Source organism: Calidris pugnax, unplaced genomic scaffold, assembly GCF_001431845.1.
Source record: "Calidris pugnax isolate Ruff unplaced genomic scaffold, ASM143184v1 scaffold18, whole genome shotgun sequence".
In the NCBI taxonomy this organism is placed as follows: Eukaryota; Metazoa; Chordata; class Aves; order Charadriiformes; family Scolopacidae; genus Calidris; species Calidris pugnax.
This window is the reverse complement of record NW_015090812.1, coordinates 373,253-397,926: the sequence shown is the minus strand read 5'-3', so window position 1 is coordinate 397,926 and position 24,674 is coordinate 373,253. Positions and strand designations below refer to the sequence as shown.

Here is a 24,674-nt window from a genome sequence, read left to right as displayed (position 1 = left end):
TTGTGTCCAGGAAGGAGCGGCGGGAAGGGCCGGGCTGAGGGGGGGAGGCGGGTGGCGGCGGCGGCCGGTCCCGCTCCCTCAGGGCTTCACTGGGGGGGGGCAGCACGGACAGGGTTAGTGTGTGTGTGGGGCGGGCTGTACCGCGCCTCTCCTCCGGCACTTCCCCCCCCTGTGCGGGGCCTGAGGGTCGGGGGTCGGTGAGAGTGGGCTGAGGGGAGAGCGGGGAGGCCCCGGGGGCACACTCTCCCTGAGGCGGCTGGTGATAGAGGGTGGGGGAGTGAGGAAATGTGAGAAATAAACGCATTTTCTGACAGGGAGTAGGGGAACAGTAGGCTTACGGAGCGGGTTTTCCTTCAAGAAATTGCATTCTGACTTGAGTGTTTGCGTTTTTTTTGAGGAAGGGAAGGGCGCCGCTGAGCTGCGCGCTGACATCTCTCTCTCTAAAGCCATGAGTTATGCCATGTTAAGGGTCGTGCATCCGTGACTGAGTTCTGTGAGCTCCCTTTGGCGAGGAGTGGGTGGTTTGTATCGGTCCTATTTATCAGAATCTTCCCAGCAGGCAGCGTGGAAGGACAGCGGGGTTTGGGGGCTGTGATTTTCATCCTGTGCTTAGAGATGGCATCTCACTTGAGAGAACCTTTAGTTTTGCCAATCCTGAGGTAGAAGGTGAAAACTTTTGAGGCTGGCCAAACCAGCTTTATTATCTCCTGAAAAGTCTTACTTGTTTAACATTTAGAGCACAGTGCTTTTGAATCTAATAAAAAGCATGGCTTTCGTTTCAGGAGGCACTGAATAAGGTGAAAAAAGTAGGAAAGAATATATTAAGAACCACTTTTGAGAGGAGAAATTCATTACCCCAGAAAATGACAGTTACCCCAAATGTAGGGAATGGCAGAAGGAGATGGGAGAGTGTCAGCAGGTGAGACTGGCATTGCGCAGGGATTAAGGCGATATAATTAATTAATACTTGTTCTGACTGGAGATAGAAAGGAAGGCCAGATGTGGGTATTTTATAGAAGGGAAAGGCCAGGCTTGTGGCACTTGGTTTTGGAAGTTGTATAGGACTCTGGTATCACTGGGCCCAAGTTTAGGAATCATGAGAGTTCAGTTAGAGTAAACTCTACAGAGTCCACCTCAGTGTCTTTCATGTAGATACATGTGCCTGCCCAGTGGCTTAGGCACAGGTGTAGCATTGAAAGCATGCAAATATCAGTGTTCACCTATAGATGGTGATCCACTGCTGTCATAGATTTATATTGCTAAAGTAACTTTTCTTCCCCCCCTTGGTGGTGGTGTTGGGTGATACCTTTCTGTCAATAGTAAATAAATACAGATTTATTTTGAACAGAATAACCTAAACCCGTCTTAGGTGTTACTTGTCTGTTACTAAAACAGCAGTTCAGTACTGCTGCTGTGGGGGATTTTTTTTGTGGGTTTTTTTTTTTTTTGGCAGTGGCAAGGGCATTAAACTCACTTAAATCGGATGGTGCCTTTTCTGTGAGGAAAGCCTTTGGCAGTTGTACCCAGGCTCATTCACTCTTCTGTAACGTATCTGTTGCTGACTGCGGAGGGAACAGTGCTACTGCTGCTGATTTGGCAGAAGTACAGCCTTTGGATTTACTGCTGTCTCTCACTGTCAAGACTGGAGTAGATTCTACTTCAGTTTTTTTCTAACAGACTAAGAATGGTTTTGATTCTGTGGGTCAAAGTCTGCATATTGTATAGTTAGTGGTTTTTGCATAGGGCAACATCATTACTTTGCTGTTTCGTGATTTCTGAGTTTGATGCAGGTGGCCTTTAATTTGATAGATCTAGCAACGTTTCTTAGTGTTACTGTATCCTTGGTAGAGCCAAGCAGGCTTGGTGGGACATCAGCCTTCCTGCCTTTTTGGGTAGAGAGATGGAGAAGATCTCTTGCTCCTTGAGGTTTTATTTGGTGTATCCTGTAGGGAGGAGTTGCTGATGGACAGTGTGTTTGTGCTTGGAAAGGGAGGTAGAGTTTCAGGCCATTTTTGGAATATCAGGGAGACTGAAGTAAGACTCAGATCAGGGATTTTTGACATTAATGCCAGATGTTTGTATTCCTAGGTCAATAGTACACATTTAATGTTTTTAATTACGTACTGGGTCATGACTGCCTTCCTGTGGAATTAGAACAGATGATACAGAGTTTATGATGGGCTCTGTGCTTTTATAATGGCTGCAGGAGAACGGACCATACCTGGCCCAGCGTAAGACCTGCCAGTTCATCATTAACTCCTCAATAATTTTTGTGTATTTTAAAACCAACAGAGAAGCTTATACTAGATCTGCATTTTGCATAATTTCGCCTTTGGTATTCTTAATCAAGAAAATAAGTGGCATTAACGTAATACTGGGACATTAATGCACTCTTTAAAACTGTGTGCTTATTAACAATAATATTTCTTTTTCCTAGTGAGTTATTAATCAGGGAATTTTTCTAGACCTCTCTGAAGAGGTTTTCCTTCTTCAGTGGCAAATATTAGTTTGTGAGCTACTTAACATATGTGATTGGCAGGAGTATTTTGACCACCACTATAATCTTTTCTACTGGTCTCTTGTAGAATCTTCTCTTGTCACTTACAGGTAAAACATGCTTGTGTAACAAATTGTGTGGGGCTTAAGTATATACCTATAAGTACAGCGGGGTGTTGATCTGATATTTAATTTCTCTTAAGTGGTTTGAAATCTTTTCCCCTCCTTCTTGCTGTTGGTTTTATGCATTTTGACAGATACCTTTTCAGCTTCTAGCTCAGGAATGGGAGAAACTGCTTCTGGGCAGCATTTGGCTTCACAATCAGAAATTTTCCAGTCCTGAAAACGCCTCCTGATCGCAGTGCGCTTCCAGATGCGAGATAGACAGTAACAGAATGTTTCTGGGAGGGGAGAGAACCGGGACTGTCAGTAGTGCTGTTAAATGCCTACGGAACAAAAACTTGGACGGTATTGTAGCAATGTTTATGGTGTTCTTTCAGGTACCTTTTGGCTTGTTACAAAGACCCGCTATGGAGAAGTGGAGCTTAATGACAATTACTGTTTTACTAGCACTTACTGTACGCTGGACTGTATCGCTCGGTTCTTATTCAGGTAATACACGTTCACGGTCTGTAAAACAACCACATGAAGGTGAATTATGGAGCTTGTGATAAATTAAAATAAACTTGCATGTAAAATCATAAATAGGAAGCAATGTGTTATTTCAAGTACTGTCGTGTTTTAGTGCCTCTCTGTTTCCCTAAGGTTCATATAATACCTTATTCTTATTTTTCTGAAGCGTGCAGGGATTAACGTCACAGCCGCTTGGAACAAAACGCTGACAAAAAATCCCACAACTACTTTTTGAGGGGGGTGACGGTCAGTAATGTTCACCCCTATGTCTTTGCTGTTCAAGTGGCTGCAGAATATTATTGCAGTTTGATTGTACACTTTTTAAATCTTGTCCTTTACGTTCTATAACAGATATAGCCATAATTTATATTTAGATAAAAGTGTACTGGTGATAATGAAGACGGTGTAAAGGTGACGTGGAGTGAGCGATTACACTCTGCCTTGTAGCTATACTTCCTTCAGGTTGTTTACAGCATGAACCAGAGCTATATTCTTTTAATAGATGAGTTTTTCTCCTCCCTATCTCATAATGCTTGCAAAGAACTAGCAAGTTTTTTTCCCAAACCTCTCAGTGCCATTCCTGCACTTAGAGTAAGCTTGCACAAAGCTTGCTCTCTGCAAATTTTTTTTTTTTTTTTTTTTTAAAAACCTGAAATGAATCTGAAAGAATCACGAGCTCAGTCAAATTCAACTCTGGTTTTCTCTTAAGGCAATTGGGAGCCTCGTTCCCTGAGCAGTTGGAGGTGTTCAGTTGTATTCTAGTGGTTATAAACTGGTAACTCCTGGGTTCCATTTGCTTGAAGGAATTTGCTTGAAGATAAGTTGTGCGTATACCTTCTTGCACAGTTGTTTTATTTTGAGTTTGCTTTTTGAAAATGCCTTTATGAGGGATCTGCAGGTAACTGAGGCTCTCTTTTACCCATCTATAGGCAAAAAAGCAAATACCCTGTCTTTTGCCGTAGAGGACTAAATTTTTGTTGTATTGCAGATATTTACAATTACATTGGTAATTAGATTTTTTTTAAGTTGATTTAATTTCAGACAAATCAAGATTTTGAAAGAGAGTCTTAAAATAATGCCTGAACTGAAATAACAATTTTCAAATCTTGTTTCCTACACTATGATCATGTAACAGGAAGAGCTGAGCCTGATCCAATAAGCAAATTATTAAAGCATGTGCTTAACTTTGAGCGTTGGCTGGCTGGAAAAAAAGACAAACCTGAATGTTAGAAAGAGCTGTCAAATGCATAAATACAGTGGGGTTTTTTTGTTTGCTTTGACTTTCTTCAGATGTAATAAGCCTTCAGTGACAGGAACAAGGAAGAAAATTGGGCAGGGTAGTGTTTAAACTGATGTGGTCCGGTTGTTTTGCTGTTGCTTTTATGACCTTATTTTAGATGGTCTTAGAGAATTATTAAGGAAACACTTCATAGGTTAATGCTTTTTTTTTTTTTTTTTAAAATGTGTTGCCAAACTCCTGCTAAATGAGTAGAAGTTAAATACCTGTGTTGAAAGGCAGCTTCAGACCCTTAAAAATGTCTGTTTCCAGGTAATAGTAAAAGTGAATAAGACAACTTCAAATTTAAAGCATTTGTGACTCTCTTAAAATAAAATACTAATTATTGTTTTTTAATTCTGAGTTGTTTGGCTGTATATGTGGTGCTTACTGTAGATGGAAGCTAAATATGTATTGTGATCACTATCTGTATTTGGTTTTTTAGTAATCAAACCGTTGGATTAAGATGTCTTTTATTTTGAAGCCAATTAATTTATTTTCCTTTTTTTTTTTGAGAGGGGGAGAAGTTGATATAAATGTGTGTTTTTATATATATATATCTGTGTATATATGCATACATACACACTCTAAAATTTGACTAGCACCTATTTTTGTATTTCAGTAATCCTATGACAGGTTCTTTGTTCCACTAGATTTATAGCTACAGAACAGACGCTGATAAGACTCCCATTCTCCAGTGACCTCACTTATTTGGGACACTTTTATTTGAATGTGGAGATAATCTACTCTCTCTACTACGCAAGAATAAATTAGTGGAGATAATCTGTTCTCTCCGCTACCCAGGAATAAATAGTACATATCTGAGCTTGTGTGACTCCCGCAAACATAGATCATGTGAAAAAAATATAGATGGCTTTCCTATATTTTAAAGAAACTCTTAAATCTCTGTCTGTCTGGTGTCAATATTTTACTGGGAGTACTATCAGTCCAGTTTCTGTTTTCAATAAGCGCAGGCTAATAGATTAAATAAACTCTGTGATAAAGATGCTTAATATACTGCCGTTATCAGAGTTAGGCTTAAATCGAGGGAATTGTTTATGAGTAGACATCTAAAGTATTTGCATTGATAAAGCTTTTTCTTTTTTTTTTTTTTTTCTGTGGTAATAAATATTTCTTAGTTTCCTGAGAGACTTAATGTATGCATGTGTGAAAAGCGTCCCGTAGCATAATCCACTTTGTGGAACTGCTACAGAGCAATCCTCAGTTGGAAAATGTGTGAGAGAGAATTCCTGTAAACCAAAATGGAGCAGTTATTACTTAAAAAGCTTTGCAGATAATAAGAAAAAAAACTCTTCTCAACATATTCTGTGTACTGAATGGCCTGATGTAGTAAATGGCTCATCTTTATTAACTCTTCATTAAGAATTATGCAGAAAGGGACAGATGCAAGATGCAGTGTTGTTGCTAGTGTTACAAAGCAACAGAGGAGGGGGAGAGGACCTGGGGGCCTTGCAGCAGGTCCTAGTTCTAAGTAAATTTTAAAAATAAGGCTTGTTGTTACTTTTAATAGCAAGATACCACAACGCGGCTGAAACACAAGGGAGAACATTGTCAATTATTATATACTAAGGAAGCAAAGTAGTTCACACAAAATCAGTACAAGATGCCCATTATGTGCATTTTCTTATTTCACAGAAAGTGCCACATTTTTCATCTACACTTGGAAATGATTTTTTTTTTTTTGTCAGATGAGGAAGCAATTCTTCACAGTGGAGTATCTTGATAAATGCTTATCGCAGAGTTATCCAGAGAGCCAAAAAGGACACATAACTTTTTTTTTTTTTTTCCTCCCTGTTAGACTGCATAGCAGATGAGGTCTCTATTTTGTTCTCAAATATCAGAGAGGAATGGAGAATAAAACTAGTAATATATTAATATGCAAATACGTATCTGGAGGAAAAGCAATCTGCATAAACTGTATAAATTCTTACTCTTGTCATCTCTTTTTAGGTGCAGGAAAACCACCTATGTATGGAGACTATGAAGCTCAGAGACACTGGCAAGAAGTTACTTACAATTTGCCCATCAGGCAGTGGTACGTGGAGTCTTATAGTTCAGGTTACAAAGGGGTAAATGTGATGGACCTTTGGTTCGTGCCTTACTTTAATATACATTTAAGTTTAAAATCTCTGCAACGTCTTCTGCTGTTCTCTGAACTATTCTAAAAACCCTTTTGAAGTAATATAATATCACCCTGTTCTTCGACTGAGGTACCGTTTTCTTCATGAAAAAGAAAAAAGCTAAAATTTGGAACTTTGACTTGCTAGCTATCAGTTTGTATGACAAAATATTCTGACTGGTAGGACTCTCTGTGAATCTCCAGCTTTGTTTTGAATTAGAAAGATCAAGAAGCAATTTTTTTAGACATCATAGAGAAGCTTGTTCTCTTGGATAAGAAAAAAACGAGTTCAGCTTCCTGAGTTCCAATTCTCTAATGCCCCAAAACTGTCATGATTATGAGCACTACCAAAGTGAACTCTGCTCGTCTCCACTAAGCTCAGAGACAGGGCCATGCCGGTAAATGCAGAGACCTGAATTCTTGCACTGGAAGCACTGGTTGTTTTTTATACCTGGGAATTTGTTGTTTACATCCACGTTCTTAATACAGATTTTAAAATGTGGCTGCCTGGAATCTAGATGTAAGGATAGTGAACTTAATTTGTATAGAGCACTTAAAACAGTAGGAAAATTATTCCAAGTATTTCACATTATTTCTACATTATTCATAATATTCCTTAGAGCTTGCATGGAATGGTAAAAATTATTTAGTCCATATATATATATGCTGTAACACAAATTGGAATACATTGGAATTCCAGGTCATCTTCTAACAGGGACAGTGGCATTCTGTTTGTCTGGTGTAATTTCTTCCTCAGCTATCTCTTAGGGAACAGACCCATATGACAGAATATTAATAATTCAATTGTATTTATCTAAATGCAATTAAAGAAATTGCTTTTAGAGAAATTCTGAAAGCATGGCACTCTGTTGAACACTGCTGACTCTGTTGTGTCTCTATTATAATTTCTTTTCTACATTTTTCTGGGGGTGAGAACCCTTCCGGACCAGCAACTGAACCGGGACCTAACATTGGATATCCAAAACCCTCATTGTGCCAGAGTTTGGATAATGGAGAACTGACATAATAATAGACTTGGCAGCTTTGATCCATTCTGCTACGTGGAACTATATGTACTTAAAATGAAGAGTTATATCAGTCGTCATTTCTAGGTATTCCCAGGGGCCAGATAAAACTATATTGCAGGCTGGGTTTAGCCTATGGGCTGCCAGTTGGGCATCTCAGTCTTGTATTTGCTCTTCACTTTATTTATAACAGAAGTTTTTTGGATGGGCTCTGCTTTGGGAATTGAATCTCTAATACAGCGAAGTCGTGTTCGGTCTTGGGTGTTTGGAAAACAACATCTCGGCTGACACGCAAGGGATTATGTTCTAGAATACTAGGCTGTCTTTCCCCTCCTGTATTATAGAAATAGGCAGTGTGAAAAGATGTTATACTCCAGTATGTAAAAATAGCGTTCAAATTTGAAGTTGAAGTTCTAATTACTTCTGGTGTTGTTTGTTTAGTATTTAGAAAAGCTGTCTGTGCAGCAAGCACGTGTTCTTCTGTAAATCTGTCTAGGTAAATTGAGAGAGCAGCTTTCTCTTGAGGACATCGTCCTGTAAGATCTCTTGATCTTTTCACATCACATTTACTGTTAAACAGGCATGTATAGGTAATATAGCTGCACGTTCTGTGCTTATTTTCTTTGATCCAAAACAAAGATTCATTAAAAACTGCTGCAGTAAAGTACAATATGGTTTGTACTTAGTTTCTTTGCATGAGATTTCTCTGACCAAGAGGCCAGAATTTAAATATTTCTTTTTTATATTATTCTTTAGAGTCTTGACATTATTAAAGGCTACTTTAAGAACATTCATTCTTATTATACTGCTAATTAAAATGGTGAAGGCTTTTTCGCTAAATATTACTCGGTATAGGGATTGTTTTTTCTGTTGAAACTATGAGTTTATGGAAGGTAAACTAAAAAAAAAAACAAAACTAGAATGTTTACTATGAAGTTGCAGAATCGTACAGTCTGCATGAAGAATCTGAACTGCCTTGGCGTGAGCAGCCTTGAATTGCAGGATAGGAAGCAGAGATGCAACTCAAAGAAATATGATTTATCATCAGTTCATAAGATACTTCAGGCAGCTCATAAAGAATTGAAGAAATATCATTTACTATAATAAATGTCAAAAATTGGCTGCGTTTGAAGAGAGAAACTGGAGAAACCAAGAGCTTGTCCCTTGGCAGTTAGACTAGTCAGTCTGTTTCACTGTGAGATATAAAGGGTCTGAAGCCTTATTTTTGTAACTTCTGTTTTCCTTGAATAAAACTTTCTCTTTGTCATTTGGAAGAGGTGACTAAATTTTAACTGCTGTCGGCCTTCCAGAGAAATACTTAATTACAAATGGGAAAATCCTTTTTCTTTTTCTCCTGTGGTTTGCCTGAGTTTTGAGGCAGAACTAGGTAAAGTGGTTGTGACTGACACACCTGATTGAGGTTGATGGCCTTGTGTTGGTTATTCAGGAGGTGTTACTCTGGTAACGTGGTGTTCCCTTGGAAGGAACTTTTTAGCCCCCTGTCTCCTACATTCGTGCTGGCAGGATTGCTGAGGTGTGCCTGCTGTGGCATAGGTTTTTTTCCAGATCTATGCTGCTTGTTGTTTGCCTGTGGAATATCTTTATGCCACCCTTTTCCACTTCTGTTCAGTTGCTTTCCAGAGCAGAAACAGCTCACAACTTGCTGCATTAAAAGAGTACCAGGTAAAGTTTAACTATTCAGAAGTCATTGTCACATATTAAATGTGTTGTCCAAGTCCAGAAAAAACAGGAATCTAGGATTAATGTAAGAAAAAAATCACTAGTGAATTCCATTTTTTTTGAAATTTCCTTTTAACTGCATTGGGTTTTTTCCTTTTGGGCGAACTGATTGCTGTCTTTTCATGCAGGCCAATTATTCCAGAACTGTGGGTTTGGTTTGCAGATGGAGGTGAGGACCTGCAGAGCCTACCACGTGTACATATCTACTGTAGCTCTAGATTTATTTAACTATTTTTGTGTGAGCTTTGTCTTTAGTCTCTGGATTTTTGGTAAACTGTTAACGTTAAGTATTTTCCCTCTTGAGGTAAGTCAGCTCTAAGAGCAGCTTTTTAAAATCTTCCATTTTGCAAACAGAAGGCAGCGTACTCTCAATCACTTCAACTTTTGTGGTGTTATTTGAGATTTTTTTGTATGAAGTAAAATAAAGCAGAGCTATTACTTGCTAATCTGCTTTTGCATTTTGAGTATGTCGATAAAAATATTTGGTTTAATATTCCACTGTTTCCTTGGACTGAAACGAAGCTGAAAACATAGATCCTTCTTAATTTTTTTTTTAGGTACTTCAATACAAGTGATAACAACCTACTGTACTGGGGCCTTGATTATCCACCTCTTACTGCCTATCACAGCTTTCTGTGTGCTTACATGTAAGTTCCTTATTTTAAATACCTACTTCTGTGGAGAACACAAAACGTCAAATTCACCTTTTTTTTTAATTTTTTTTTTTTTTTTTTTCTTTCTTTCTCTGCTGTAGAGAGAAACTAGTAGCTAAAAGCTACCACTCTGGAAAGTATTATTTGCTACTTTAAAGCTGGGGAAACAGATTTTGTGTGTATCCCTATTGCTTAAAATGAATGCTGCTATTTCTCTGTTTTGTATTATTGCAAGGAGGGGACTTAAGGGTTACTTTCTTCCTTTTTCTTTTTGCCAGGTCTGTAAATTTTAGCAGATTTAGATGTGATTTAGACACTTCACTTTCCATTTAAGCCACTGTTGGATCAGTGATGCAGAGAGGAAAGGGCTGTAGGAATTGGGCGCATCGCATGGGAAACCTCTCTTGTATTGAGAGCCCAAGTGACATTTGATGACTGGATATCATGTAAATAGAATTCTGTTATTGGAATACTTTTTCCACAAGGGCTTTACTGCTGTTGGAATGAGACTTATGGAATAAGAATGTAGGTTAAAGTGCACAGGCAGAGTTATGCGGGGCATCTATGTGAACTGTAAATGGTTTATATTTAATACTTAAGTATGAAAGGTATTTACAATTGTTTTTTTAAAAGTCAGTAGAACTAGACTGAAGGTGGTTATCTTGTCCTAATAAATATTGTATTCCATTCTTACTGTTTTCAAATATTTTTATTTTTTTTTAATTGTGAAAGCTAAAGTCTATAGTGTAAGCTGATCTAGTGGTGAGGAAAATCCTTCATTGATCACTATTGCTCTTTGAAATATTTCTTCTCATTCATCTTAATTCTTGGAATATGCTCCTGTGCATGTCATCTTTTATTGCTGAAAGGAGTGTAAAGGAAAATGAGAACTGTCTACGTTTTGATGTGTCTGTACTTTGTTTTACAGTGCAAAGTTAATAAATCCTGATTGGATTGCTCTGCACACATCTCGGGGGTATGAGAGTCAGCCACATAAGTTATTTATGCGTACAACAGGTAGGAAAATTGTATTTCCTTAAGACAATCATACAGCTTTGTTTCAGTTACTAATTTAGCAAGTTTAATATCATGCAGCTTCTCTGCCTTCACCAGTTTATCTTCAGTTCTTTCAGTTGGGTGGCTTTGCAGGTCCATTTATGAACCAGACTCCTCTGTTCTTTTCTATTCTGCTATCATTTGTGAAGCTGATAAACATAAAAAATGCAAACAAGTTTTCAACCAAATTGGTTCAGTAAAAACTATAAATAATGAAAAAAGCTACTTTTTTCTTGTGGCGTAGACCTGTTAATTTTAACTTTGAAAATAGTATTGTTTTCCCTTCTACTATGATAAATATGCTTTTCATTTTCAGCTTAGCTTGGGTTTTACTGTAAAATTATTTTGCCTGTGTACTGGCATTCTCTAACTTAACAGCCTCTTGAGGGCTCAGAGATTTTTATTATGAGCTGAATACTTTATCTGAAAGGGAGAGATATTTGATATTTTTAAAGATGTCACTTTTCTTTCAAATGGTCGCCACTTCCTAAAGATAAACTTCTGTTAACAAAAAAGTAAAAATGTATTTTACCATTTTTATACTAAATTTCATTTTCCTGTAGTTGCTCATTTGACCATTGGATTATTTTGAACTGCTCTAAAAGAAAAGGGTAAAACAAGGGCAGAAAAAAATGCAGATAATTTAATTCAGTAACTGTATCAGTAGGAGAGCAAACAATGTGGTCAGTAAGCTCTTGTTCTCTAAGCAACGGCAGATGCCATATTATCCTCTTACTATTTTCTTCCATTTAAAATCTGTCTTTTGCTTTGCATAACAGTAGAATTCCACAAAATGCTTTCTGATTGTACCAGCAGAATTTGTTGTTCATCAGTAGCTTTTCTGTACTTCACAAACCTCTCAGTCTGGTCTCTAGTAATTGACTGAATTGAAAAAAAAAAATAAAAATCACTAGAACTTAATTACCCTTGAAATGGTCTTTATTAATTTTGAAATCAACTCACTTGACAAACCACTGATGGATCCAGGAGAACGGATAACCCTTTTTTAACAATGGCCATTAGGAGAATGCATTAAAATAATTCAGAGTCGTCAATGTCAGCTGTTGATATTACACCTTTATTTTACATGTCAGTGTATTTGTTTTGCTAACGCCTTGGGTATATTTGTTTAATTGTGGTTTAAGCCTGATTCATCACCAAATAACTGATATCTTTAAACATTTCCTTCCAAAGCCTGTGACTAAAAAGAGGCAAAGTATACTTCCCTCTTGGAATAATAGTACGTTTTCTGAAACCAGTTTGTAGAAATAATCTAAGATTTTTCTCAGGCTCTTAAGGCAACACTGCAGAAGAATTCACCTGGTGGTTTAAGCACAAGCAGGAGTTGATGTAATTTGAGGCAGGTTTTCTTGTTGACCCTGGTACCTATGTTTGCTGTAGGCAGATGATCAAAGCCAAATAACTAGTTTTAGTCTATTTATCCACATCACTAGTGATTCACACAGATACGATGGAGATTGTAACAATCCAGTGCTTCTTAATTATTTGTGTCTTCAGACTATCTGTTCCATCAAACAACTTGACTGGATCTAATCGTAGTTGATTTCTTTGGAGAATGAAGAATGCCTTCTCTCGTTTCGGCATGTGAGGAACTAGAGTGTGCTCCCTTATTGACTGAGGCTGTGCCAGAACCCAAAACAGCTGAACACATGGAAGCAGCAGCTTTTGGACATCAGAAATGATAGCGTTAGAAACATTAAGAAGATCAAATTCTGTAGACCTATTTCTTTTTGTCCTTTGAAGTGGAACTACCCACTTCATTCTCATGAAGGACTCTCTGATATTTTAATGTTTATTTGCCCATACGTTTTCTTTGTCTTCCTGAAAACAGTTGGCAAAAAAATTAGCTTTGGTGTAACAGCCAAACCTGAGCTGTCTTTAAAACAATGAAACATACTGTGAGCCACATAAGTCAAAAGAAAAGCATATTCAGCTGAAATTATAGTCACGTGCCTTTTGAAATTCAGTTAATGACTGAAGTGAAGTTTTCAGTGAGGATACAGCTGCAAAACCCACATTCAAGAGGTAGGCAACTAGGCTCGCTCCAGTGCTGTGTAGTTATTATCATCTGAGGTTTTTTTACACCAAACACAACCAGGATGTGGAGTATCCAGAAGTTAAAATTGCAAGCAGAGTCAAAGATTCACAATCCAGCTAAAAATGCACAACTTTAATAGCATTAAGATGAGGTATGTGGGAGGATTCTAACATACAGTTAATCTTTATTTTTCAGTGTTTGTTGCTGATTTGCTGGTTTATATTCCTGCAGTTATTTTATATTGTTTTTCCTTGAAAGAAACATCTACTAAAAAGAAGGCAAGTATCTGGGGTGTGTATAAATTAAAAAACAAAGAAAACATACTGTTAAAACAGGGTAAAAATGTAACAGTATCAGAGTTAATTAATGTATAGAACACTATGATGGCTTCAATTGATGTAAAACTGATGACAATCGGTACATCTCCTATTAAAGGCTTTCCAGTTAAAAAGATTTTTTAAGCAAGCTATTATCTTAAGGCAATTATTTTAATGTTTTCAATAACAATAACAAGATGCTTTGACGCTTAGTAGCCGTGAACTCCTGAATTCTTTCTTTCTGAATTTATTACTTGGGTAGTAAAGCTGAGATTTGTGCTGTGACACGGGGGAATCTGGGAATTGCTTTGTCTTATTGTACCCTCCTTATGGTAGAACCAATGCACGTTGGAATAATAAGTCTTCTGATTTTTGGAGTGGTTCCAAGGGTTGAGATGGGTACAGGTGAGCTTTGAGCTGGTTGGCAAAGGGCAGGGTGGTCTCCAGTCAGTATTTTCTTATTTATGGAAAAGCTGTATCCTTTTTTACTCCTCAAAATATGACTGACGGGTTACTTCTAGAGAGAAAGATTCCTACGTATAGGATGCACCTTTTTTGTACTGGAGAAGTAGTATAAGTTCCTTGTTTAATGTCTAACTTAGAGGGGAAAATAATTATTTCTCTTTTTTTGATCCTTCTTTCTAGGTTTCCAGTGCTCTCTGCATCCTGCTTTATCCAGGCCTCATTCTTATTGACCACGGACACTTCCAGTATCCTTGTTCTGCAGTGAAATGAATTTCCATTTACACTTAAGCTCTTCTGGAGATGGCAGAGGAGTGTGTCAAGTGCAGCTGTGTCAGATGTCCAGGTCTATAGCGTGCCAGTCTGTCTTGCCTTTGTGATTACCTGAGACTGGATTCACTTTACGCCTCACCATTTAAAAGTAAGGTGTCTGATATGAATTAGGCCATCAGAGCGAGCTTGCCAATATTGGTGGCAGACACTTTCATGGGTGGGTCTTTTTAAATAAGATTTCAGGTTTTTATACGTGATTTGCACATCAGCAAGCTGTCACTTGACTTCTCCAGTACCGTCGAGCCAGAGGGACACGTTCCTGGAGTTGTGATAAATGTGGATATTTAAATATTCCAAGGAGATAGCAAAACTCACCAGCACCTACTAAATCAAGTTTACTAATTTGTGATTTTCTTCCAAGAGAGTGCATGGCGAACTTGGAAGATGATATATCTTAGAAAGCAGATTTGGAAGAAAAAAAAAAAATTCATTGTGCTATTGGATTATTTGAGTTACAGTTCAGGAATTCTGAAATTCTGTTTTTCACCTAACTCTTTAAAGATGTGGATGATCTGGAGACATCACTTACAAGAATGGGGATGGGAATAAACACAGTTCAACTTAGGTGAGAGAAGCTGGTGGCCAGGAAAGGCACAGGGTTACAGTTTTCTAATATGCAAAAGGTGTACAAAGAGGAAGGCAATAATCTGTTCTGTGTGTCGTGTGTTGGACAGGGCAAGAAGTAATGGCCCAAGTTACCATAGGGAATATTTGGGGTTTTTTTAAATACACGGAAGAATTTTTTGGACTTTAATTATAGTGAAATGCTGGAATAGATTGTCTATGGATGTTGTGGAATCTGCAGCATCAAGATCTTTAAGAAGAGGTTCAGCAAATGTCATGTCAGGACTGACACGGGTGTAGCAGACACTTGAAGCAGACAGGTGATGGTCTGCATGGTCTCCTGTGCTCTCTCCCAGCCCTGTGACTCTTTGGTGAATAACCTCACTATCTGTGACCAGCTCCCCAGGAGTCAATAGATTTATTTAACCTTAACTGCGGCTGCATGTCTCTGTGAAATCACAGCCTTTTGGTGTAACTACTGGCTGATCTGATCTCAAATATACGTGGTGGGTTTGAGTGGGGAATTTGAGCGGGCTGAAAACAAAGTAGGCATCTGAATGCCTTCTCACAGCTATTCGTATCGACAAGGAGAAAACAAAATATTGTGACATTTCTGACAATATGAGTATCTCTTACGTGATTTCTCTCATTGTGTAAAAATAACGGTAAAAGACAAAGCTAATTTTTTGTTGCAACTTAATAGTAAGTGTAGCCTAATCTCTTCAAACTCTCCTGAGCTTGGGTATCTGTTCTCAAAGTTGTAAGGAAGTAACGTTTCTTTTAGTAACTATTATTCATTGTTGGGACAGTATTAGCAGCCAAGGGAACTCCTCATGGATGAGGGTGCATTGTGAGTATAATCTAATCAGAAAAAACCTCAGGAGTTCTTGAACTAAATAATATATGAATTAAGTACTGATATATTTGAATATTCTGCACATACTTTTTCAGAGCTGGGAGGAGAGACTTTTGAAAGCTTTATCCTCAATCATGTAAATACCAAGAAAAAAAAAAATCTACCCTGATGCATCTTACTAAGTACAGTCACCAAACACTGTGTGTGTTAATTATACTTTTGCCCCCACTTTTGCCTGTGCAAGCTTTGAATCAAGCCTTGGGAATATAAAAAGTACACTTTAAACAGAAGTAAAATGATTTCTGTCTCTGAACATCATGGTTACAACTGCCAATGTGTTTTTAAAGCTAACTTGGAAAACCTTATTTTGCGTGGTATTTTATGCTTGTCCCTCAGGGCATTCGTTACTGACTTCCAGTGCCAAGATGTGTATCTTGTCCTTGACATAAAAAAACATATACAACTCAGTGAGCCTGGGCTTTGCCTTGTGGGGCGTTCTCTGTTTGTCTTATGACTGGGACCTTTTGGGGTCAGTGGCATTTTGCTTGGCCTTAAATTATAAGCAAATGGAACTCTACCATTCTCTGCCCTTTTTCTGCTATTTACTTGGAAAATGCTTCAAGAAGGGACTGAAAGGAAAGGGGTAAGTGATTTTAAACCATTTTATCTTTCTCAGGAATATGTCCAGGCAGCCTGGCATTGAGAACTTGGTTCTTATTTGCATGTGGACATTTCTGAATTAATTTCTAGTGGAAGATACTTACGTTGTTGTAATGTATTTCTCTGCAGCATAGATCTCTGAGATCTATGTTAAGTATTTCCATTGGACAAATAGCAAAATCTGTTAAGGTGTCCCTTCTTGGGTCTCTTCATTCTGTAAGCTAAATTATATATGGGCTGCAGGGTGATTAGATTGACAGCTCTGTGGTTCTGAGGGAGCTGTTATCACTAATCTGGGGATGATGAACTTTTTCTGTGGTGCTGGTAGCTCTTGTTTAGATTTGTTACCTTCCATTCTATATCTCTTTTTTTAAAGAAAGTTGATACTATTAACTAATAACTGACTTTTGTTACCAGTAGCTGGATTTACCTGTTCTGATATGAGTTTTTCTTCTCGATTGCAGATTAATATTGTTAATTAAAATAGCAGGGACAGTGGTGGTTTCCTTTGCTGTCTGCTGGCTCCCGTTCTGTACCGACATGGCACAAATCATGCAAGTACTCAGAAGACTCTTTCCCATTGACCGAGGCTTGTTTGAGGCATGCATGTTTTCTTCTCCCCCACCCCGCTCTAAATGTTCTGTATTCTTAGATCCCTTGAGAAACCTTCATCGTGACCTTTAGGGATTTCATGTGGGAGACACACCACAGAACCAGTAATTTGAGATGGCTTCTTCAGCACTCCTTTCTTGCCAGTTATTTAATCCAGTATTTAACCCCAGCTCAGCTGGCATCTTCCAGGATATTATACGAGTAGACAACACTTATCCCATCATCAAACCCATACTTCAATCCATACATTTTTCCATTGAAATAGATTCCATAGTAATTGACAGTGTCAGAAGATGTAACCGTAAAAGTTAACAGCTTCAGCCTCTGTCTTTCTGCTCAGCTTTTTTTCCAACAGGGTTCATTATTTAAAATAAAAAACAGTGGTTTGGGTGCAGCATAGAACTTTCCCTTTGACCCACCTTGTACTTCCAGTGCAAGTTTCCCACTATTTTCTGAAAGTTTTAGGCTGGTTTTAGTTTTGTTTTTCCTCAGGCTCTCAACATTTGTTGCAAGGTGGTGGGTGCCGTAGCCTGAATCCAGTAGAGTAATTACTCATTTACCTACCACTGCCCCCACTGGAGTCTCACCCAGAAAAGAAAGGGTACTCATTTCCCAAGTAACAGGGAGTTGGTGTTTTGCTTAATTAGGGCCTGAGCCTTAATATTACACTTTTAAAAGCAAATTCTCAACTTCAAGTTTAACTAATAAAGGGAAACTTTGCATTTTCAGAATTTGATGTCACAGGGATTTAAGCAAATACTGACATGGTTTGATTCATCTTAAAATTTCTTTTAATATAAATAATATCACAACTGGCCCTTTTTTCTTTAAAAGTTAATGCTGATGTGCCAAAGGCAGTATTTTAATGAGGGAGCTGTATGGAAGTCTTCTCAGTGTATTCTCTACTAGTTTACTGAAAAGAAACAAAAAAGCCAACAAAACCCCAAACCAAACAATCCTCTACCACCACCCTACTATCCCTCCCCCCCCCTCCCTCAAAAGACACCCACCACCTCCCAGAAAAAAATCCCGACCTGAAACCAATTCAATGACCCTATTCCTTGGGAACTATCTGGGATTTATAAAGAAAGTTTTGGTCACCACATTTTTTTTTTTTTATTTATCCAGTATGAAGTTTAAAAATGAAACCTGTAAATGACAATAACCAATGAGTCCGAAAGAGCATAAGGATTTTAGTCTAATATTAGCCCGAATATTTTCAGAGTTGATGAGGGGAGTGACTTGCTGGATGCTAATCTAGATAAAATGAGAAATTGTCCACGTAAGCACCGTGCGGTAAATTTATACCGGGGCTGCCTGTAACAGGTTCTTTGAATCGGTTCCCATTTAGAGAAGCTGTAACAAATGCTGATGGTTGTAAAATGGCATTGGCTGTTCAGTCGGCGTCGTGTGTGTTTGCTGGTGCTGCCAAACCCCTCCGCTCCCCCCCGTAATCCTCAGCAGATTTGAAGAAGTGCATTTTCCGTGTGGCTGCTGAGCACGTGAGGCCGAGGGCTCAGTTGTTGGTGCTGGTAGTTCTCCTGCCGTTATGTCCACACAGCTGTGATTCAAGCAGCTGTTTGGGGATGAGTTTCACGAGCCCGAGAGCTGTAGTTACAAATTTAATTTTGAAAGCGATCCTAGCACAACTGCTAATGTCTTTAGACTTCTTGATTTATTAGAGGGTTAACTCTGACATTGCTAGCAAGCAGTAAGCACAGCTAAATACGTTCAGGTACGTAATGAAATGTGACAATACACAGCACGTCTTCCTGTTTGGAAAAGAGATTCATACATGGCACTGTTTAATCAGTTCAGAGCATTATTTTCACAAAATGTGTGATCTCACAGGTTAAGAAGTAGTTTCTTGTGCTGAAGAGCTATTTCTCAGTTACTTTAGAACGCATTTAAATCGAGTCTCTTGAAACCTTCCATTTTTGAAGATCAGAGTCAAGTACATCTAAGAATACGATGTATCTCTGCAAGTGTGTTTTTGCATTATCACAGTGAAAGCCCAACTGTCCCCCACCTCCTAAGCCCCACTGTTGTCACAAACATAAATTTAATGAAAGAAATTATCGCTAATTACCTTTTTTTTTTCCCTTTTCAGGATAAAGTAGCCAATATTTGGTGCAGTCTAAGTGTCCTTATAAAGATAAAGAATATAGTATCACCTCAAACTCAACTAAAGCTCAGGTAAGACATAACTAAAGTTGGTTTAGGTAGGGGTTTTTTTTTGTTATTTTTTGTAAATGAGGAAATTTTGTCAAATAATTATGAAAAGTGGTGTTTAAAATCTTGAAAAAAATATTTTTTCTCCTACATTGGACTTTTCTCTCAAGTGATAAGGAAGTTGGTTTAGGTAGGGGTTTTTTTTTGTTTTTTTTGTAAATGAGTAAATTTTTTCAAAGAATTATGACAAGTGGTTTTTAAAATCGTGAAAAAAATGTTTTTTCTCCTATATTGGACTTTTCTCTCTGGTGATAAGGGTTTCCCCAAGTACTGTCAGGAATATTCATAACTGAAAAATTTCCTGCTTGTTTACGTAGTGATTTAAGCTACTCGGTTGGTTAAAGCAGAGTTAAAATTTTTATGCTTTCCCCATCAAAGAATTGCCTCTTTTAGTGCTCTTAGAAGTCAGAGGTCACAGTTCTGCTATTCGACCAAGTGAACAATTCAGATCTAGGTCTGTAGAGTCTGAATATTAGTGGAAATGCTTTATTCCTTCTCCAGAAGTGCTTCTGTCAGAGGAGACCCCTCAGTGCTCATGTCAGCGAGTCTCTTGAGGGATTTTGTACTTAAAAATTCAGTTGTAATTTCCCAAACTTTCATAGTTTTCAGAAGTGATTATGTGATGCCACGGATGTAGTTTCTCATGTATTAAAAGTGTTTTTCTTATGAAATTCTGCAGTTTTGCTGTGACATTCCTGAGCCTCCTTCCTACTTGTATAAAACTGACCATTCAGCCTTCTCTGCGAGGCTTTAAATTTGCTTTGGTAAGTGTCTGGTTTTTAATTGCTCCTGGTTTTATATCCATCACTGCTGTGTGACCAACAGTTCTCACAGTCGCTGCAACGGGCTCGTACCGCTAAATTCATCCTGTTTCTGCTGAAGAGGGGGGTCAAAAAGTGTTTTGCTGTCACATGTCCAGGAGGCCTGACCTGTCTTTTAAATCCAGACTTTTCCTTAGCCTCAATTTTCTTTATTTAAGGCTGTATTTTTCTTATTTTCCCCTGAAGAGTCTTTAGAAAATTCTATACACATTAAAGCCTCATACAGTGTTAAAATGTGTCCTCTTTTTGTTTAGCTTCCAAAGTGCAAGTTTTTCTTAATGCATTGGCTGCAAAATTCAATAAAAAGTCCCAAAATGGACATTGTAAGCTCATTAGCGGTTTGAAAAGAAAATGATGCTATTTTCCCAAACGTTTGCCTTTTTCTTAGCCATTATATCATTGCATTTAAGCCCATTAACATTGCTTACATGCCAAAATCAGTTTTCCTTGAAATCAAAATTATCTGGAGCTGGTCCTAAGGTTTGAGGAGTTACAAGATAATTTTTATTTTTAATTTTATGTGAGTACTGTTTGACAGTTTATCCTAATACTGTCTAATTCTAACATTTCTCCTTTCTAAGAATTGATTTATGTGTTGGAGTGTGTTTTTATTTGGGGGGGGGGAAGACAGTTTGTTTACTTTGGGGTTTTGCTGTTTGTGTTGATGAGCTAAATGTTATGTTAAAAAGGTGAGTAGCTCTCCCCAGTGCTGCTGTGTGTGAACACGGTGTGCACTTGGTGGGGATGCTCTTGTCAGTAAAGCCAAGCAAGAGTGAGAGCTCTTTACAGGAAGTGTTTTCGGACTAATTCTGGGTAAACTTTCAAACATTGTGGGGTTTTTTGTATGTAGAGGCGGTTACAGGAGCAGCTCTGGGTGTTTGTAAATTGCACTGGAGTAAATGTAGCAGTTAATTAGAAAAATCAGATTGTTTAGCTCATACATTCATGTAAAGTCTATGCTGGCAGAGAAGCTAAACCAGCACTTTGCATTGCAGTCACATACACTAATATCCCTCTGATTTCCTTTTCTAAGGTTAGTTGTGCATTGTCATTTTTCCTGTTCTCCTTTCAAGTTCATGAAAAATCTATTCTTCTAGTGTCAGTGTAAGTAAATTATTTTTCTGTGGATATATTTTGATCTTTTCCTCGTCTTGTTATTGCATGCTGCTTTCTCGCTTACAAATATATCTGATTTAAAAAACTCTACACACTTGATTTTTCTGAATAACTTGTAAATGAAAGTATACAACCGCGGCTGTGCCGGTCTCTCGGGCGCAGTGCTCTGAGTGGGTTTGCTGGAGTGGGATGTGGCAGAGAGGAGAGCTGTTTGCCCAGGGACAGGCTGCTGTGGGGATCACGGAATGGTTTGGGTTGGAAGGGACCTGAAAAATTGAGTTCCACCCCCCCTGCCCTGGGCAGGGACACCTCCCACCAGCCCAGGTTGCTCCAAGTCCCATCCAGCCTGGCCTTGAACACCTCCAGGGATGGGATGGGTCAGGCAGAGACATCACTTAATTACCCAGTAAGGCTGGAGTGTGGTGGCTAGTTAAACTGGGCAACTGATACCTCACTAAAAGTGATGGCAAAGGGGCCCTTCTCTCCCTTTGTCCTTAAGGTGTGGTTCACTGGGGGAGCAGGGCACCCCAGCAGACCTGGCCTTGAACACCTCCAGGGATGGGATGGGTCAGGCAGAGACATCACTTAATTACCCAGTAAGGCTGGAGTGTGGTGGCTAGTTAAACTGGGCAACTGATACCTCACTAAAAGTGATGGCAAAGGGGCCCTTCTCTCCCTTTGTCCTTAAGGTGTGGTTCACTGGGGTGCAGGGGGGAGCAGGGCACCCCAGCAGCGGGTGCAGCTCTTGGGGTGCTGCCTGTACCTGGATGCTCTGAGCCGGTGCCCAGGGAGAGCAGGCAGAGCTCTGCCCAGAGCAGTGGGAACACAGCATCCTTGTGAAAGGCTGAGGGGGTGAATTGCTGCCATCTCAGCCTTTGTTATCTCTTTTTCCTCTTCTCGTTTTAGCCCAGTCTGCTTAATCATCAATGAAATCCCTTTTATGGCTACGTGGTTTTTACTTGTTTCAACTTTCAGGTGAGTTGGACCCTGTTGACACTACATTAAAACCGTGTTCTTCCCCAATTGTAGTGAACACAAATGTGTTCTTTTTCCTCTTTTTATATCCAAAATACAACTCGGAACGTGTGCTCACTCCTGCGGGCCGTTGTGTTTTAACAGCATGTTGCCCCTTCTGCTGAAGGACGGGCTGCTGCTGCCCTACGCTGTGACCACGCTGGCCTTCCTCTCCGTCTGCCTGGCTTCCTTCTCCATATTTGAGAAGACTTCAGCAGAGGACCTGCAGCTGAAACCCTTCTCCCTTTCCCTCAAGGGCTACGTTTCTTGGTTTAAGTCTTTTCCCAAGATTGTCAGGAGTCTGGTAAGCAATTTTAATTCCTGTAACTCTTAGTTGCAGCTCTTCATGGTACAGAAGTATTTGTCTTTCACAGTTTGTGCATACCTAAAGGTTACTTGGAGACAGGAAGAAGCCCAGAACTAAAATCTCCTTTGGCACCAGTATAATCCTCTCTTCTGCTTGTTAATCTTTACCTTTATTTCTAAGACTGACTGTGACAAACATGGTTCTCTCTTCAACTCTTCTCCCAAGTCCCAGGCAATGGGACAAGAGGAAAATGGCCCCAAGTTGCACCAGGGGAGGTTCAGATTGGAGATTAGGAAAAATGTTTCCACGGAAAGGGTTCTTAAGCCTTGGAATGGGCTGCCCAGGGAAGTGGTTGAGGCCCCATCCCTGGAGATATTTAAAAGCTGGGTTGACATAGTGCTTAGAGACATGGTTTAGTGATGGTTTTTTATCAGAATTAGGTTGTTGGTTGGACTAGATGATCTTAAAGGTCCCTTCCAACCCAGACAATTCTATGATTCTATTCTAAGTACTTGAATAAACCAGTTTTATGTCTGTAACTCTGTATAAAGCTCGGAATGGGGAAAGCCACTCTGTCTCAGCATAGAGGAGTGCTATAATTTTCCTGCAGTATCATCTCTGTATAGATTGAAGAACAGAGAGCACCCGAGTAATGAAGCTTGTTCGTTTGAGGTGTTAAATCACAGCTCACTAATACGTCATTCCTTATTTTACAGTTTCTTCTTTCCATAACCCTGATGGGCCTCCTGTCTCTGGCCAGCGCCGCCGTGTCCCCTCCGCAGCGGTTACCCGACCTATTCCCCGTATCCGTCTCCCTTGTCTCTTGTTTACACTTTTTATTATTTTGGGTGTATTTTAACATTGTTATACTCTGGGACTCAAAGAATAGTAGAAGTCAGAAGAAAATCAGTTAATCAAGGACTAAACTGTGAAAGGATGGAGTATTTTGAGTGAGCGGTGTCTGGCGTTGGAGGTAGAGCTGTTTGTGATGTCATACAATTCCTGTAACCTCATGAAAATCAGGAAAATGCATTATTTGTATTTAAACACAAACCAATCAGACTGTTTCAAAGGAGGAGAATTTTGAAGAGCTCTTGGAAATGTGATTTGGTGTGTTTTCTTCAGAAGTGTAATACTTTTGTTACCATTTGTAAACTTATCTATACCTAATAAAGGACCAAATTTTGAATTAATGCTGAAATACCCCAGTTGTTATTAGCAAAAAAAAAAACGGATTTGTTAGCATGAAAGTTGACACCTTTGAGCATAAAAAGAGCGTAAGCAAGTGGAGTAGAGCAGGCTGAGGAGAAACTCTTGACTGGTAGCTCTGAAGTTGTGTTGCTGAGCTGTTTTATGACACAAAGTGATGTGTTGTCAGTGGTTGGTTCGTTCTTTGCTGCAGGTCAGTGGCTGTGACTTGGTTTGAACACTCTTGGCTTAAAACTCACAACTGTTTTTAACAGGACTGAAAAGCTGGAAAAATCTTGGCCCTTCTGAAATAATAGCATTGCAGGTACTGAGAGCCTCAAAATAAACCCCAGCCCTTATGGGACAGTGATTTGTGGATGTGAATGGATCTAAACTGTGCATAGAACAGCCCACACCCCCAACAGCTCAGAGAATACAAAGTGATGGAATAATTACATACATTACAAAGCGTCGAGGAAGAAAATAAATCATAAAGCAAGTCCCAGTAGTATAGTTTAATTAGGAACTGGTCTATCCTTTTCCTTAATTCTGTTCTGACACTATATATAATAAAAAAAGCCAAGCCATCCTTGTTTAAAGCTCGTCCTGTCCCTCCCTGTGCTGTCACATACCTCCCTCTCACTGACATTAGCACATTGCGGGGCTGTCGCTGCAGCGCCGGTTGGGAGTGTGTGAATCAGCTGTTCTGGGAACTTCCAACTGTGTGAGTTATGATACTGCAGATGAAGTGGCCACGGGCCTGAGTGTATTTATTCCCTTTTTTTCCAGCTTTATTTGTTGTGGAAAAAGTAACCACAGCCAACATTATACCTCTGGCAGCACAGACAAAGTAAAGGCAGCGTGTTTGGATAGGAACTGGAAGGTTACTGGGGTGAGTACAGTTCAGCAGTTCACCTACACTGGAACAGTTAGCTGTAAAGCAACAAAACTTAAATATTTTCACAAGTATTTAGAATTTTTCTGAGGGGGTGACTCTAACGGTGGCATGCAGGACCTCTGCCCACAGCCTGGCCTTTCCTCCTAGCAGCGTAGGCCCGAGGGGCACTGATGGGTATCAGGAGGCAGAAATAGGAATCTTTGTCTCCAGAGGCTG

At 39.1% G+C, this 24,674-nt stretch overlaps 1 protein-coding gene across 3 annotated transcripts in view; it reads left to right on the top strand.

Annotated features, from left to right (window-relative positions):
- Positions 1-23,565, top strand: part of ALG6 (ALG6, alpha-1,3-glucosyltransferase) — a 23,913-nt gene extending 348 nt beyond the window's left edge. The window contains exons 1-15 of one of the 3 annotated variants that reach the window (XM_014938916.1): positions 80-113; positions 2,997-3,108; positions 6,377-6,461; positions 9,868-9,957; positions 10,892-10,980; positions 13,274-13,356; positions 14,041-14,105; positions 16,068-16,253; positions 16,735-16,870; positions 18,993-19,078; positions 19,794-19,878; positions 20,969-21,039; positions 21,958-22,026; positions 22,171-22,369; positions 23,089-23,565. In XM_014938916.1, coding sequence (XP_014794402.1) covers positions 3,027-3,108; positions 6,377-6,461; positions 9,868-9,957; positions 10,892-10,980; positions 13,274-13,356; positions 14,041-14,105; positions 16,068-16,253; positions 16,735-16,870; positions 18,993-19,078; positions 19,794-19,878; positions 20,969-21,039; positions 21,958-22,026; positions 22,171-22,369; positions 23,089-23,286 — 1,524 coding nt within the window. In that variant the 5' untranslated portion in view covers positions 80-113; positions 2,997-3,026 and the 3' untranslated portion in view covers positions 23,287-23,565. Of the gene's footprint in view, positions 1-79; positions 114-1,739; positions 2,232-2,996; positions 3,109-6,376; positions 6,462-9,867; positions 9,958-10,891; positions 10,981-13,273; positions 13,357-14,040; positions 14,106-16,067; positions 16,254-16,734; positions 16,871-18,992; positions 19,079-19,793; positions 19,879-20,968; positions 21,040-21,957; positions 22,027-22,170; positions 22,370-23,088 lie in introns of those variants that run through there. The other 2 variants (XM_014938917.1, XM_014938915.1) reach the window with 2 other exon arrangements.
- The last annotated feature ends 1,109 nt before the right edge of the window (positions 23,566-24,674 follow it).